General features: G+C 41.4%; 1 protein-coding gene across 3 annotated transcripts in view; it reads right to left on the bottom strand.

Moving 5' to 3' along the window:
- The window catches only part of Larp4b (La ribonucleoprotein 4B), an 83,007-nt gene that overhangs the window by 25,980 nt on the left and 39,964 nt on the right, over positions 1 to 17,063 (bottom strand). For all 3 annotated transcript variants that reach the window (XM_051151458.1, XM_051151459.1, XM_051151460.1), the window contains exons 4-8: positions 13,399 to 13,546; positions 13,037 to 13,177; positions 4,411 to 4,489; positions 2,714 to 2,850; positions 685 to 788 (exon numbers count right to left, since the gene is read on the bottom strand). In XM_051151458.1, the coding sequence (XP_051007415.1) occupies positions 685 to 788; positions 2,714 to 2,850; positions 4,411 to 4,489; positions 13,037 to 13,177; positions 13,399 to 13,546 (609 nt within the window). The remainder of the gene's footprint in view (positions 1 to 684; positions 789 to 2,713; positions 2,851 to 4,410; positions 4,490 to 13,036; positions 13,178 to 13,398; positions 13,547 to 17,063) is intronic.

Below are 17,063 nucleotides of genomic sequence, written 5' to 3'. Positions count from 1 at the left end.
GCAGGAGGATCATGAGTTAAAGGCCAGCCTGGACTACATAGTGAAATCCGGCCTCTAGAAAACCAAAACTGTAGAGATGGCTCAGCAATTAAAAGCATTGGCTGCTCTTCCAGAGTTCAATTCCCAGCAACCATAGTGGCTCACAGTCGTCTATAATGTGATCTAATACGCACTGTATACATAATAAATAAATCTTTAAAAGAAAGAAAGAAAGAAAGAAAGAAAATCAAAACTCAAACAACGAATCAACTAACCAAAAAGAGAGTTGTATCAAGTGAGGCAAAAATCCAAACAAAATGCCACAAGCCCAAACAAAACAAGTACAACAAAATAACACACACAAACAAAAACAAACAGTAAAATAATAAAGAGCCACACCATGTACTCTCCTCGCCCATTACATATCTAATCTATTTCATTTTTGATTTCTAGCTACTGAAACATACAAATCCTATTATTTTTTAAAAATTTAAATGTGTAAAGGAATCCTGAGACCAAAAGGTATGACATTTATTTCCCCCACAAGTGAGTCGCACTCTATCAGCATGTATATCCTGAGGAAAGGCTTTTCTGTGTTTTTCTTAAATAATCCCCATCAAAAACAGATGAAATACATATATAAACAATTGCCAACAAAGACACCTCAGGAACATGTCAAGCAGCACAAGCAGAGGAAGCACTTACTTCCACAGGGGTAGACTCGGGTATCTCACGCAGTATTACTATGCACCGGTTCTGGTTTGGCCTTACTTTCTCTCCCTTCTCATCCACTTGGACTAAAGGTAAAGCTGTGAAGAGAAAATAAATAAATAAATAAATGATAAAACACACATTATATATATAAAATAAACAGAATGTGAACCACTCACTACCAAACACACGGGAAAAAGTTGTATCATTGGCCAAATATTAAATGTTTGAAGCCAAAACAGACTACCAGTTTGATAAACCCATCTTGTTTGTCAAATTTTCAAACTGAAGGAATATATAAATTTAAAAGGTCCTACAAGAGCTACCAAACATGCACACAATGAGGTGACCAAACAGATCAAATACTAGAAGCAGCAGACACAGTATTAATGGTTTCCTCCTTTCCACAGTGAAAACTGACAACTTTGGTCAGTGGTACAGATTTAGTGTAATAGCATATAGACAAATACTGATCTTTTAACTAGATCCAATGGAACCAAACCCAACTACACCCGCCCCCCAAGTCTGTATTCTAAAAGGTAATCCTGGAAAGTAAACTATTGCCCTGGGGTGGGGAGAATATATATATGATCTGCTTCAAAGTCCTATTGATAATTATGTTTGCCAGTTCTTTAGCTTTTTGTATAGGGATAGAAAAATGAGAAATCTTATTTGTGACTAGAAAATACAATTAAAAGGGTGGCAAGTGACTCAATGAGGTAAAGGTGCTACCTGCTCAAGCCCAGTGACTCCAGTTCAATCCCTAAAATTCATTGAAAATAAAAAAAAATAAAAATTCCAAAAGTCCACATGACCTCCATGTGCACACACGATGGTACATACTCCCACATAAATACACAAGTACCACACAAGCAAACAAATACACACAGCACTATATACACACACACACACATATATATATGCACATATAAATTTTTAAAAAGTCTTTTAAGTCTAATTAAGTTCTAAACGAAGATATCAATCTTTTAATATTACTACTAAGTCCAATGCACACAGTAAAATGTTTGAAATGACTGTCTTATCAATGAATAGGAACTAAACGACATAGACATCTACCTACAAAAATGCTGACTGGTAGGAAAAATAAGGCTTTAATTCAGACGCAGCAATATCTAATCATTCAAACGTCTGTAAACAATACGGACGTCCCAGCATGTGTGGAATACAGCACACCACATTCCTTGTGAACTGCCACTATAGCTGGACCACACACACATCATTCTCAAGGGAGGGAACAGGGAATATTACTATCTGGGATTTGTAGCTTGAGTACAAAAAGTGGTTTTTTAAATAATAAAAATCTGATTTAAAAGGAAATGAAAACATCACAGCAAAGAATGTACAGAAAGCATCCCAAGGCCAGCGAAGCTTTGGGAGGGGCAGAGGAGCCTGAGCCTCACTGTGGTGCCTCACCCACAGACCCACGCTCCACGCTAACTGGCTAAAACCTTCAAATACAGCATCCTAATGCCAACCACTTCAAAGGCAGAGCTACTTTCTAACTTTTAAGAAAATAAACTAGAGAAGGTGCGGAAATAAAAGGTAACACTTTTAAAAGACTTATATCTCCTGAAGTGCCATTTACTATGTAGCAAATATTCACTGTATGTGTCAAGTTTCTGAGAAACAACTTTATTCAATATTGTTCTAAGGAAAAAGTACAATACTTCATCAAAGCTTAAGCAACAAGTTGGAAAGAACTCTTTTAGTAGCTAAACAAATGTATTTTACTTTATAAATGTTATTACTTATTTTGGTTTTCATTAATTTAGCAGCTGTCTTTAAAATTTTCTAATCAAAAGATTCTTCTTCTCTTTCAGTTAGCCCATAATCTTTTTGACTTTTCACTATAGATTCAATCAATGCTCCTGTTATAGACCTCCAGAGAGTATCTAGTTTGCCCACAAGCCCTGTCTGAGGCCTGCTGGTGTAAAGAAGGCTCACAACGCAACAGGTAATGTGAAGACAGCGATCTTCTCCCTTCAAATTGTCATCTACTTACATCTTAGCACTTCAACAATCAAATCCACGTCAGTGCTGAGTTTCTTGATATGGTCAAGGTTAGCTACTGTTGTAATTGGCACATACTGATCACTGTCCATCTGTGATATAAGGTACATGTCGCTAGCAAGATTCTCCCTGTTGAAAGAAAGCAAACTCTTTTAGCTGATAGTTCTTTTTAAAAAGTTTCACCTCTAGTAATACCAATTTACACAAGGTATGGTGTGGTGTGGGACAGTTCTGGAATGAGAACTGAGTCCATTTGATATTTGTTCAATTGATACAATCAAAATTAGCCAGCGGATTAATTCTTTTAAAATGCAGTTATAGCCAGGAATGGCGGCACACGCCTTTAATCTCAGCTGTCAGGAAGCAGATGTACGTGGATCTCTAAGTTGGAGGCCAGCCTGGTTTACACAGCAAGTTCCAGGATAGCCAAGGCTACACAGAAAAATCCTGTTTAAAAAAAACCAAAAGAACAAAAAGCTGGATGCAGTTATAGCTCATCTTGTATTGGACAGTGTTTGAGCAATTTATTTGAAATGTACACTTTTTTTTTTTTTGCAAGAAGAAAATCCAGATAAATGAGTGAAAAGGCTAGAAGAAATACAAAAAACAAAAACAAACAAACAAACAAACAAACAAATCAGGAGAAAACCAGCACCCCAGTGCACTGTGAAGTCTGGACACACATTAGGGGTACTGCAGGTTCTGGCTCCTCGACAGCCACAGTTAACAAGAAGGAAACAGGATCAGCACCTTCTACCAGGGTAGAAGGAAAACCATACAACCAGCAGTCAGGACAAGATGCACGACTTCCTGGCATTTGGACCAAAGAAAATGTTTCTGGTGAATTCTCTGGGAAAAGACCATATGAAATATAACACACAAAGTCTCAAAACCACCACAAAACTAAATACAGTAATGGGTGACACAGACCTTCTTATAGTGTCTGACAGTATCTCTCGGAGAAGAGCAAACAGTCAGCATTCAGTTGAAGAAACTGACTCCCCTGAGAGGAGCTCTGCTCATCTGTCCCTTATCTCAGATGGTGACACTTGTAGCTACGGGAGGGCCACACACCAAGGGTTGTGAATGGCAAGGAACAGGGCTTTGCAAATTTTGTACAAGTGTCTTATTTTTACACCATGTCATTTGCTAAAACTCAGTAATGTACTAAGCTGTGATGAGAGGAAGGAAGAAGGCTCAGACATTGTTCCTTTATCTTAAACAAGCCCGCTTGTCTTTGTGGAACCCTCATCAGACGCAGTGGAGTCCCCAGAGCTACAGCAAACTTCATTTGTGGCCAGTTACCTCAAACCCATCCACATGTCTACATTTTTTCAACAAAATGTCATTTAAGGGAAACTACGCCAAACATGAATGTAAATGTGAGCACCATATAAATAAAACACTCCACTAAAGCAGTGTTTGGCCATTTATTGGAAGGTGCTATGGCAGACTGACCATGCTATGTTGTGCATAAGCAGGAATCCATAGTGAAACAACAGTCCAGACAATCATCACCAAGGTGGATCTGAGACAAACTCTGGGGATTCCCGGCCTGAGGGTCACTACTAGCAATTTATTTATGTTATTTATAAACATACTACTATGAAAAAAAATCACATCTGTAGCCAATAGCCAATGTGTAATTCAGGAGATACCAGGCATTAGAAACGTCACTAATAGCCTTACCTAGACAAGCAGAACTCCAATGTTTTTTTAAGAACTTCCCGAGGGTCTTCCTGGCTTTCTGGTTGAGACTCATTTCCTCCTACATAGAAGTAATAAACAACTCAGAAAAAAAAAATGGCTTCAAATTTACCAATCAGGTAATACAGTAGGGCATTTCAGTGTTTTTGCCTGCATATATCTGCACAATAATATGAAAAGCGCTATTTTACCTGCTAGAAAACAGTAAACCATGAAAGGCAAAACAAGACAAAATCACTTCCCCTAAAACAAAAAACAGTAGGTGAGAAAACAATGATTAAATTTCATTACTAACAAAGGTTAGCAGTAACTTTGCCAACACAAAATAGTAGGCACGGGCTTCCTTGGTGTTTTGCCTTACTTCAAAAAAGATTTTCAGATAACAAACAAGAACACTGACTCTAACAGTAAAATAAAGATAAAGGAAAGAATGAGAACAACAACAACAAAAAGATAAATACAGATGAAACCAATCCACCCCAAATGGAAGCATAAAAATCAGAGTCCTAGGGCATAAAAGCTCCTCTACATCCAGAGGACACTGCTCAGGCACTGCAGGTTACTTATGTGTGTACAGCCAGACAGCAGCAGGTGAGGCGATGTCCTCTAGCAGAGTGAAGTCTGGGCTGAAAGCCCCTGCCACCCTTAGTAGTCAGGACACCCTAGGAAGTAGTATTTAATGTCACTGATTTGAAAGGTATTGGAACACTGAAGAGTGTTCACACATAAGTCAGCCAGGGGAACGCAAAGACACTTGTATTCTAAAAGTCAGGGTTAAAGAGTATGAAAAAGAAAGACAAGGTGGGGAACTTAGAACAAACACAGAACAGACAGCTCACAGCAGTGTTACACTGTGCTTTCACAAAATCTTCACTAGCAAAAAGAAACAAAACAGCTAAAATAACCCGGGAACAAAACACACAAACCTGTGAGACTTGAAAGTGAAAGTGAGACGTGCCAATGCTGATCTGCACACTTCCTTACCCTGGTTATCTCATTTCAGCTCTCGTTCTATGTCCACACTGAAGAGACTTTTACTTGTTTAGGAACTGTGAATTCAGCCTAAAGCAAGCAAGGCCCTGCTCTCAGGAGGCCAGCATTCCAGTGAGAAGGGCAGGCAACACACAGCTAAAGAAGCCACTGCCAGCACAGTGAGGCTCAAGTGAGCCAGAGGGAAGCAGCCTGGCAAGGGGCCAGAGCAGCCGCTGCCCCACGTGGGAGCGCCGTCTGAGCCAATAAGGGCCAAACAGTGCATGAGGAAAGTAGAGGTAAGTTCCAGAGGCCCTGAGAGGCGGGGCCGACAGACAGTGAGGAGGCTGGCCTAACTGCAGAGTGAAGGGCTTCAGTAAAAAAGAAAGTCACTGAATGATGCATGGATGAGTCTCATCAAGGAGGCTGTTCAATTTTTAATTTGAATGTGACTGGGAACCAATTTGGGGGTAACATTTTGGAAAGATCACCATGGTTCCCTAATACAGACAAACTATGAAGTAATAGTAGCATGTTCAAGAGGCTAACACAATCGCTGAGGGCAGACCACCATTCAGGACTCAAACCATAGGGCACTAAAGCCAACAGAGGAAGACAAAAGGCGTGTCACTTTGCCCAAGGGCATGACAACCCTCTGCTCTGAAGCAGTAGAAAAGCCAGTGGCCAGAGACACATCTGTTGAAGACTATCAGGAAAATGTGAAGTAGACGGGGGCTGGGAGTGAGAGAAGAAAATCATTTACTGGGGTGAAGGAATCACCAACCATAAACTGCACAAGGGGCTGGGGAGGTAGCTTAGTTGGTATGTGCTTGCTGTGCAGGCCTATGAGGACTTGAGTCCCTGCATCCATGTAACTAAGCTGAGGGCGATGCTACACACTTATGTTACACACTTATGACCCCAACACTGGCTCAGAGTGGGGCTGAGGCAGAGGCAGGTAGATCCTTGAAGCTTGTCAGCCAACGACTCAGCCTAATTAGTGAGCCCCGGATCCGAGAGACCAGTGTAGTTCCTGAGGAACAGACAGACAGACAGACAGACAGACAGACAGACAGACACACACACACACACACACACAGAGAGAGAGAGAGAGAGAGAGAGAGAGAGAGAGAGAGAGAGAAAGAGAGAGAGAATAGGTACTTTAAAAAGTGGGTGAGATACAGTTCACGGGCAGAGTGCTGCAGAGCATGTTAGGAGCCTGAGGTTCAATCACCAGTACCACAAAAAGAGAAAAAAAAGGAGAACCCTCCCACCCCCTAAATAGGGCTGACCAGAATGGGGTCTTTAAAAAGCTGATAAATGCAACTGTCGTACTGTAAGGACAACTATCTGCCTTAAACAGATTCAGGAGGGACTGGTCAGGTGGCCAGGACATGGGGACAGGTAGCGCAAAACACTGTTCTGAAGGACCTAGCTGGAGGACACAGATGTGCTGTATATGGAGACTGATTTAGCAGTGCAGGATGCTCGTGACTGTGCAGACAGTCAGAGAGTGCATCTAAGAAGCTAGGGTTGTGACAGTAAGAGAAGAGTGCTCACCCGAGCACAGGCTGCTGGGCCGAGTGACAGCAGTGAGGCTCCAGATGACTACCACCAGCAACATATAGTACAAGGTGTGAGGTTATTTTCTTTTTAAAATAACAATAACAAAAAATAAACAAAGCAACAGTTTTACTCAGCATGTACAAGCCATCCCCCCTGCCCCCCCCATCATAACTACAGAACAGTTAAGAACTAACGAGACTTCAGCAGGCCGTCAAGGCAATCATGCGAAGTTTCATCATGAAAACGATGCTTTATCCTTGTGGACTTCTCCCTACTCCATAATATAGACATGGAGTACCACAGAACACGTGGCTGCTCCTCCTCAAAACCATTAAGATTATCACAAACAAAGGAAGTCTAAGAACTGTTAAGAGTGAGGAGCCCAAAGCAGCATAATGACTAAGGGTAATGTGGTGTTCTAGACAGGATCCTGCACAGGAAAAACCACATTAGGTGGATTCTGTCACTACTCAATCAAACTTGTGGTAAATACATCACTGTAAGGTGAGAAGAGAGAGGGTTAGATGTGGGGTGTGGCCCCCCCTTCTGAGGGCAACTGTTGTCAAGGAGGACAGTGTACTCTGGAGTACATGACAATGGGTCTTTCCCACTTCCTTTTACCAGAAGCCCAAGAACTGTCTCTGAACAGTCACTGGGAGGCCCTGAGCAAGCTCTTGGAGGTAAACTCCACAGTCACAGAGCTTCGTAGTTTCAGGTTCCCTACTGTGGCAATGGCTCCGAAAGACAGAGCTCTCTGCTGGGGGTTCACCTCTCTGTCCCCTTCTGTAGCTATGCTGTGACCATACTCCTTTTCCTAGAGTTGAGGGTATTTCAGACTTGTTAGTTCTTGGAGCCTCACATGTGGAACTGGAAGCTCACGAACCCTTGGGTACACAGAGATTTTCAGTGTTGCTGTGTCTATTTGTTCATGTTCTTACTGGGTGGTTTCACTGAGTTTTGTTGGATGCAAGTCCTCACCAGATGCGATTTATAGATACTGACACCGTTTGAAATGATCATTTAAAATGCTTATATAATCAAATTTTGAATTTTTCTCTTATTAGTCTTCCTTTAGAGGCTGTACATAAGAAATCTTAATGTAATATTAAGCAAGTTTTCTTTTATTAGTTTTACTGTTTAAGGTTCTATGGTTTTTGTTCATAATCATTTGAAATTAGTTTATGTATGGTATACCACATGAATAAGGTTGATTTTATTTCTGGCATATGGCAGCGCGTAAGTTGTTGAAATGCTATCCTCTTTCTCCTGCCTCTGCTACACTGTCGAGGTAATACTGGCATAATGACAGAATACTACACAAAAATAGAAAAAAGACCTAGATATAAATCTTCATGTGTGTAATCAAATGATCTTTAACAAGAGGCTAAGGCCACTGAAAGGAGAAAGGCAATCTTTTCCAGAGTGCTGGAGAAACTGAGGATCTCTATGAGCAAAGAATGAAAGGGTGTGGAGGTGGGCTTCAGTGATGGCTCAGATGCTAAACGTACAGGCTACTCTCACAGAGGAACAGAGTTCAGTTCCCAGCATCCATATCAGGCAGCCCACAACTGCCTGTAACTCCTGGGACTCCAATGGCCTCTTCTGGCCTCTACCTACACACATGTCCATGTGCATATACACAGAAATAAAAATTAAGATTCTTAACAACCAGACAAAAAAGAATCATGAGGACAGCATAGCCTTATATATAGGTAAAATCAGAATCATAAAACTCATAGATGAAAGCAAAGCATAAATTAAAAGCTTCAGAATACTGGACTCTACCATATTGCAGATGCCGCAGCAAACCCCAGATTATAAAAGAAAAAACAGACAAACAGCACTTTATAAAAATTAGACACTTTGCTGGGTGCAGTGGTGCATGCTTTTAATCCCAGCCCTCAGGGAAGCAGAAGCAGGCAGATCTCTGTGAGTTCAAGGCCAGCCTAGTCTACAAAGCAAGTGCAAGACAGGAAGGCTACACAGAGAAACCTTGTCTCAAAAACAAAACAAAAACAAAAACAAGACACTTTTGTACATCAACTATCAACTAAGTCAGACAACCCACAAAAATGGGAAAAAGTGTCTGCAAATCCTATTTGGTAAGGGATCAGCAATGCAGAACCAGCAGCATTACTCACAGTGCCTAAAAGATGGGAGCAACTCCAAGTGACTAGACAAACAACGAGATATAGTGAAGTGTTACTATTCAGCCCCGAAAAGAAAGCAGATTCTGACATATGGTACAATATAGATAACCCTTAAGGACATTATGGCATTAAGTAAATAAGCCATTTACAAAAACATATATGCTGTCTAGTTCCATGTTATAGGGTTCCTAAAGGAGGCAAATTCACAGAACAGAAAGGAGAATTGGTGCCTGTCAAGGGTTAGGAAAGGGGAAATGGGCAGTTATTTCAGTGGCTATAAAGTTTCAGCTTTTTATAAGATGCAAAGAATTTAAGGACACATAACAGCGATGGTTATACAACAGTATTCAGTGCCACTGACCTGTACATTAAAATATAGTAAGTAAGGGGCTGAGGGTCTGGGTCAATAAGGAACATATGCCTAGTACTTACAAGGCGATGGATCCTATTCCCAGCAAGCAAGCATGCACATACATACACAAAATGATAAATTTCATAATGCAGAAAAAACAAACAAACAAAACCAATAGGAAAAGTTGAGCATGATGGCATTTCTGAAATGCCAGCACTTGGGAAATGAAGTTAGAAGACTGAGCTCCAAGCCAGTATAACACCTCATCTTGAAAAATATGGGGGGGGGGGGAGACATAGCATGTTAACTGCTTTAATGATGTGGCCAAATCTCCATGAAGATATAACAAGGACTAATACATACATGCCTAACAACAAAGCAACAAAACACGAGGCTAAAATACTGCACCACAGACAGCTGGTTGTTCCTTACAGACTAAACATACTTTACCATGTAATACAATAATCATACTCCTTGATGTTTAGCCAAAGGACTCAAAATCTCTTATGTCTACACAAAAACTTGCATACTAATGTTCACTATCGTTTTATTAATTACTGTCAAGACCCAAAGGCAACCAAGTATCTTTCAGCAAATGACTGGATAAACTGTGCTTTGCTAGAATTATTCAGGCTAAACTAGCAGTTAAGCCATGTGAGGACATGGAGAGGGCCACAAATGCATATTACCAAGCCTAAGAGGTCAAGCAGAAAAGGCTTGCTTCCTCTTTGATAACCTGAAAAGGGCAAACCTACAAAGGCAAACAAAACAAAACCACCCTCTAAAAACAAAACAAACAAACAAACAAACAAACAAACTGGGGAGGAGGAGTTAACAGAAAGCACAGCTGACTGCTTTGGCAGTGGGAATATCCACGATGTTACAGACTGATAAAGGGCATTATGTACAACATCAAGAGTAAGCCTCATATAAACTATAAACCAGGAACTCTGGGTGATATTGATGTTTCCACACATGCTCACTGGTTGTAAAACACACCACACTGAAGTAGAAGGATCCAGAGGGTCCTAGAAACCTACAAGTAGAACATTATGATAGGCAGATTTGGGCCCAGGGGTCCCGCTCAAACTAAGGCACCAGCCAAGGACAATACAGGTGGTAAACTTTAAGCCCCTACCCAGATCTAGCCAATGGTCAGAACATTCTCCACAGTTGAGTGGAGAGTGGGATATGACTTTCTCACGTACTCTGGTGCCTCACATTTGACCATGTCCCCTGGAGGGGGAGACCTGGTGGCACTCAGAGGAAGGATAGCCGGCTGCCAAGAAGAGACTTGATACCCTATGAGCATATACAGGGGGAGGAGGTCCCCCTCAGGAACAGTCATAGGGGAGGGGAATAATGGGAAAATGGGGGGGGGGGGGGAGGAATGGGAGGATACAAGGGATGGGATAAACATTGAGATGTAACAAGAATAAATTAATAAAAAAAAAGGAAAAACAAAAAACAAACACAGCACGCTGGGGAGTGGTGGTGACGGTGGGGGAGGCTGCACAAGTCTATGGGGGGCATGTATGGAAACTGTGTACTGGACTTTCTGCTCCATTTTTCTATGAAGTTAAAAGCACCCTTTAATGGGACATCTGTATTACTGCATCCAAGGCTCAGGTAACATAACAGAAGACGGAGAGTGCTGCCAGTGTTGCTGGCACATGAAGTGGCACTGTACTGACCTCAGTGCAGCTGTGGTGACCTGCACAAAATTGACCCTGTTATTGTTTCATTCATTATGAACGGTGGAGAGAAACTCATGAAGCCCTCACTGTTCATAGGTGCTGGGAGAGGGGCTGCAAGCGATACACCACTGACAAGCCGCCTCAATTCACAGTCACAAAAGTGACCTTAATTAAAATATTAAAATCAATGAGTAAGACCTCAGTTTGGGGGGGGGACGACTGGGGTGAAAATGACTCAAATTTCAGTACATACATGTATTAAACTGTCAAAGAATAATAAAGAATAACATCTTAAGAAAATAAAGATGCTTGAGACCGTTACTCGTTATGGAGAGTCAGGCTTAAATCCCCGTGAGCTCTACTAGGGTAGAGCAGCCGACTGTGCTCAGGAAACGCTAACACTCTGCGGTGGCGAGTGCCTTCACATTTCCTCCTTCCTCACCCTCCTCTTCATCTGGTTTCATTCCACAGTGTTGGGGATCAAATCCAGTGCCTATGTTAGCATTTTACAAACTGACTGGGTTTTGCAGATCACACCAAAAACAAAACTGAAGGTAAGAAATCGCTTTCCCAGTACCTATAAGCATTTCACATCAGCACACATGCTGGCTACTACAGAGAATTAAAGTCTCTGTTTTTTGTTTTTTTTTTTTTCCCCTTCCAAAAAATAGCTTAAATACCCCTTTTACAAAGAACCAAGTTCTTTTGAATTTACAATTTCCAAACATTTTAACATGTTATTTTATTTTCTGATACTATTTTGTATCGTTTGCAACCTAAACTTTAGATTATTTTTGATCCCTTTGATTTTACTATCAGGATCCCCAACACTTGTATACAAAGTGCCTGTTACTCTTTTTTGAAATCTACTTTAAATGGTATTCCCTTGTTTTGACATCAAAAAGTCAACTTCACCATCCCTCTAGTTTATCCCAACATCTTGTCATTTCCCAATTATTATCCAGTTAGTGTTAGGTTAATGAGGAGGAGCTGATCAAATCAAAGTGCTACATGCTGGTGAGCCCTTGCTTATACGGGGGCTTAAATCATTTAAATCCAAGATAGCTAATTCATATTCACCGGAAAGCAACATGGTTTGATTTTTTTCCTTTATAAATCCTTACCTTATTCATTTGTCACAGTTTAAAGCAGATCGAGTATTTATAAACACCTTTCTCCCTTAAGTGACAAGACTTAATCTTGTCCCATTTGAGAGTCCTACACTAAGTGGTGTCTCACACAGCAGACCTGGTACCCTCCTGCCTGCCAACTCCACGTCCTGCTCCCTGAGAGAGTGCTCCCTACATTTCCTGCTCACTGAGAGAGTACTCCCTACACTTCCAGGTGCCGACAGCCAGCAATGAAGACTCACAAGCCAGGACTTGCCTTAAACCTGAGGCAACTACACACTGCAACAGTAAAAAACAAAAATAAAATAGGGAAAAATGTATTTAGGTTTACTTCCCCAAATTTCTTACTTTCGTCTTGTCACTCACTGCACTAACAAAGGGGACAGACATAGTCGAAATCTTTCTGTCTTCCAAGACTCTGCAATGAGGCTTCAAATGCCTTTATCCAAACTTTATTCTATCTCTAGCAACACTCAGCCCACCCAACCTGTCTTAACCTCAATTCCAACACTAATTCTCCATCTCGGTCCCTCTCAACACTTGACCCTGTGAACAGCCTTGTGCGTCTCACAGCTCAATGCCCTTTGTCTCAGAAGCTGCCTTATTCTCCAGCACATCTTCCCTCCATGGTCTCATTTCTGAATCCACCAGTTTCAAGGAACATTAAAGGACATTATTTAAACAAAGACTAAGAAACTAAAATCCCATACTCTAAATGAAAACAAATTCATAAAGTAGGCTTACCCGTATCATTATTTTCAGGCAGAGGTTCATATTCTGAGTGATCCAGAGCCAGAGTGCTCATGTCTGTCTGGTCTGCCTCCTGTAAGTCTGGTGGTGCTGCATTCTCATGACTTTTGTCACCATCGCCAATGGCATCCAATCCTATAAATTGCAATTTTATCCCAAGATGCCATGTTAGAAGAATCACTTTCCCTTAAAATAAAGCTTACACTGGCAGTTACTCAAAGTTGTTAGTTGAATTACAAAAGCTCCCAAGGCTCTAAATACAATCACAAAGCAGGACACAAGTGTGAGCGGAGAAGACAGATTAAAACGTTAAGGAAGGCAAAGGCCTCCAAGTCAAGACCAGGCTCCCCACTCACCCTGCTGGTTGCAGTCTTCAGGATGGCCGGGGGCCTCATCCCACGCGGCGTTCACACCAACAGCTGCACTACTTGCTTCCAAATGTAACATAGGAGTCCCCCATACTTTTGCATTAGGGTTTAGCTCTGAAACCTTAGTTGCTGGGACCTAGAAAAAAAATTCACATATATGTATTTGCACCCTAAGTTCAACACATACTGTTTTGTTAGTTTATAGTAAAAAACAAGCACTAATATTAAGAGAATTTTGGCTTAAAAGGCCTGCCTCACTTCTCTCTCTCTCTCTCTCTCTCTCTCTCTCTCTCTCTCTCACACACACACACACACACACACACACACACACACACAGCCTTTGGGGATCGAAAGGAGGCTCAAAAAGAAACCACGCTGATGCAGTCAGAACTCCACCCATCCCCCTCACAGTTTCTTCTAAGTATAGGGCTTACTACACATTGCAAGCGACAGCCTCACAACTGTATAAGCAGTGGTTTCCTGTCTGACCTAACGCAAATCCCAATTTATAGATTTACAAATTAAATACAATGTAGATGGAAAAATTTCAACGCTCCTCCCAGCAGCCAAGGCTCCTGAAGCACAGAAGAAAGCCAGAGTAGCATAAGGGAGGAAAACACCTCACACTCTCAGCAGAGCCACTTGCTCCCATTCCTGAGAGCCTCCCATCACCTTGGCAGCTTCAGAATGACTCCCCAGGGCTACTACAGCGGGCTGCAAGTGATGCTGACACTTCTAGTCTAGGGATCTCACCTGGGCTAATGCCGCCAGGGCTTGAGTCCTGCACCCTACAGACAGCTGTGCAGTTACTCAGCTCAACAAACATCACCTGGAAATGACTTTTTGCCACTTTTTAAAAGTAACCAGGAAAATTTCAGGGTTTGGTGGTGGATAATTGCATTAAAGTATATTTAGTAGTGAAAGTGTAAAATCCAATGTGAAGCTATTTTAACTGTATAGAAGGTGCATTGTGGTTTATAGACCTAGGGTCTGCTTACATCTGCATGCTGCCTTTTTTTTTAAACAAGTACTTTAATTTTAAAAAGAAAAAGACTCAGATGATGATGATAAGCATGATGATGATAAAAATGACTAAGTCACTGGCATAGAACACTTATCAGGATGCCTGGCACACACTGGGCACTCATTAAGTCATTAGCTCACTGGTTACAATGACAATAATAGCATCCATCCTCTGCTCAGATGCTGGAGACCTCACCCAAAGATTGTCCAGCTCAAAGGACCAGAGCAAATACTCTTACAGGGTCACCACCTCTTAGGCCTTACTCAATTCCAGACACGCCAGCTGCCCAGCCTGTCTAGCATGCCCTTTCATCTCCTTTGGGGTCTTTGCTCATGCACTTTACAGGTTACAACATTCCCCTAATAAGTGAATACTCTCCATTTCCATTTTGTTTTTCCCTGTTACGAGGGAACAGACAAACAAAACCCCAACCAAACCCCAACCTGGCTTTCTTCTATTTACAAACCCTGAGTTTTTCTCCAATCCAATGGAAAATAAAACACCCCAGTAGCAGTTATTTCCCAAATACTAACCCCACCCTGCCATTGCACTTTTCCAACAACCCACTAGCCTTTTCAAGAGCACCACCAGCCATGGTACCCTGAAGTAAAGCCTCTTCACGAAGGGACAAGGGGTCCCAGTCCTGCGTGTGCCTCAAACTAGTGTTCTAAGCTGAGAACAGGCAGGCTCTGTTGTTCCAGGGGTCTGCACTCCGTATCACATGAAGTACCTTTAATGAGCTACATTAAGGAAGCATGGAGATTTATAAGTATAAACAGGTAGACTGATCCACATTCTCAGCTAAGGGAAGCTGCCAGTGAAAACCCTGATGTTGTTTCTGACAATACAAGTGTCATACAGTATCCATGCTCATCCTCTCAAAGCAACGCTGACCTTCTGCTACTTCCACTCACTGGGAAGTCACTACAACACCATGCCCACAAAACAGATGCCTAAGCAAGCACCCATTTGGAATTATTTCCTTTGGTAAGTATTTCCAAAAAAGCCAGATTTTTTCCCTCCAAGTAAGTGTAAGCAAGAAATACCAATTCTTTAATTACAACTAAATGCCCAATTCATCTTCGGTGTTTGGCTCCTCTGCAAAGGCTCCTCTCAGCTCCTCTCTCTCTCGCACCCACAGAACAAGTACATTCTACATGCTCACAAACATGGCTATGCAAGTACTGTGCTAAGTAATCAGAACACAATGGTTGGTGCAAAAACACCCACAAAGCTAAAAGGAACTGAGATACTGCTGGTTAAACACACATACACACATACACAGAGGTTTGGTTTTGTGTTTAAAATTCAAGATACTTTATTTTCAAAATGGGTCACAAGACAAGCTTTTGGCCCATTCTGCCAGTGTACAAGCTACAGATGCTTGCTCAGCAGCTGAGGGGGTATGTTAGTATCATGCCTGAAAAGTGAATAAAAACCTGTAATAAAAAAAAATCCTTGAATTAAAAAAAAATCCATATAAAACAAATATTCAAAGTTTCTATAGGAACACAGGTAAGTGTGACCCCACCCCACACAGAGAGTTTTAACAACTTTACTTAGGTACACATTGCATTTTTTGAAAAACAAAAACAAAAACAAAAACACCCACATATTTAATGAATACAATTTTCATGAGTTTGGATTCAGGAAACTATCATCAGAATCCTCCAAAGAGTCTGTTCTGTTTTTCTTTTTTTTTTTTTTTTCCTTTTTTCTAGATAGGGTTTCTGTGTAGCCTTGGCTGTCCCACAACTTACTCTGTAGACCAGGCTGGCCTTGAACTCACAAAGACCCACCTGCTTCTGCCTCCCCAGTGCGGGATCAGAGGTGTGCATCACCACCATGCAGGTGTTCTGTTTTAATTTAATTATAACTATTATTATTATTCTCTATAACATAACTTTTCTCTCTCACTTTTGGGATTAGGCCCGGTTCTCTTTCCAGTATCCCAAAATACAAAATCAAGTTTTTCTATTTCAGTTTCATTCAATATATTAACAAATTCTGTCACATACACATACTATACATGGTTTAAATTACTAATACCAACTCACACGAATCTTTTTCATTTTAGTGCTGTTTCCAGCTGACCAGCATGAACAATACATGGTCTGTAGTTTATAAAAACAGATTACACGGCCTCCTGTGTGTCAAGTGCCTGCAAGCAACCCCAAGAGTTACTACAGCATGGCAGTGCCAGTCTTCCAAACACATTTTGCTTACCACTGTGTTGCTAATAACCAGCAGCATTCAGAACGTTAACAGAAAGGTGCTTGGGAAATATACTGAATGAACACTTAAAGTAATAGCACAGAAAAAACATAGACTTTTCCACGAAATGACTGAGTTTTAGTTCATATAGGACTATGACACTACTGTTGAGAAATTATTGCATCTTGGGTACTGAAGTGATGGCTCAGTGGCTAAATCTAGGCCCCTCTTCCAGACGATCCAGGCTTGATTCTCAGTACTCGCATGGCAGCTAAAAACCACATCAAACTGCAGCTCTCGCCCTCTTCTGGCCTCCTCAGGCACTACACAAACATGGCGCAGACATACATTCAGGCAAAACACAAAGCTGGGGGTGGGGCTGAGAAGCTGGGGGTGGGGCTGAGAAATGGCACAG

This window comes from Acomys russatus, chromosome 9, assembly GCF_903995435.1.
Source record: "Acomys russatus chromosome 9, mAcoRus1.1, whole genome shotgun sequence".
NCBI lineage: Eukaryota > Metazoa > Chordata > Mammalia > Rodentia > Muridae > Acomys > Acomys russatus.
This window is presented reverse-complemented; position numbering and strand designations above follow the sequence as displayed.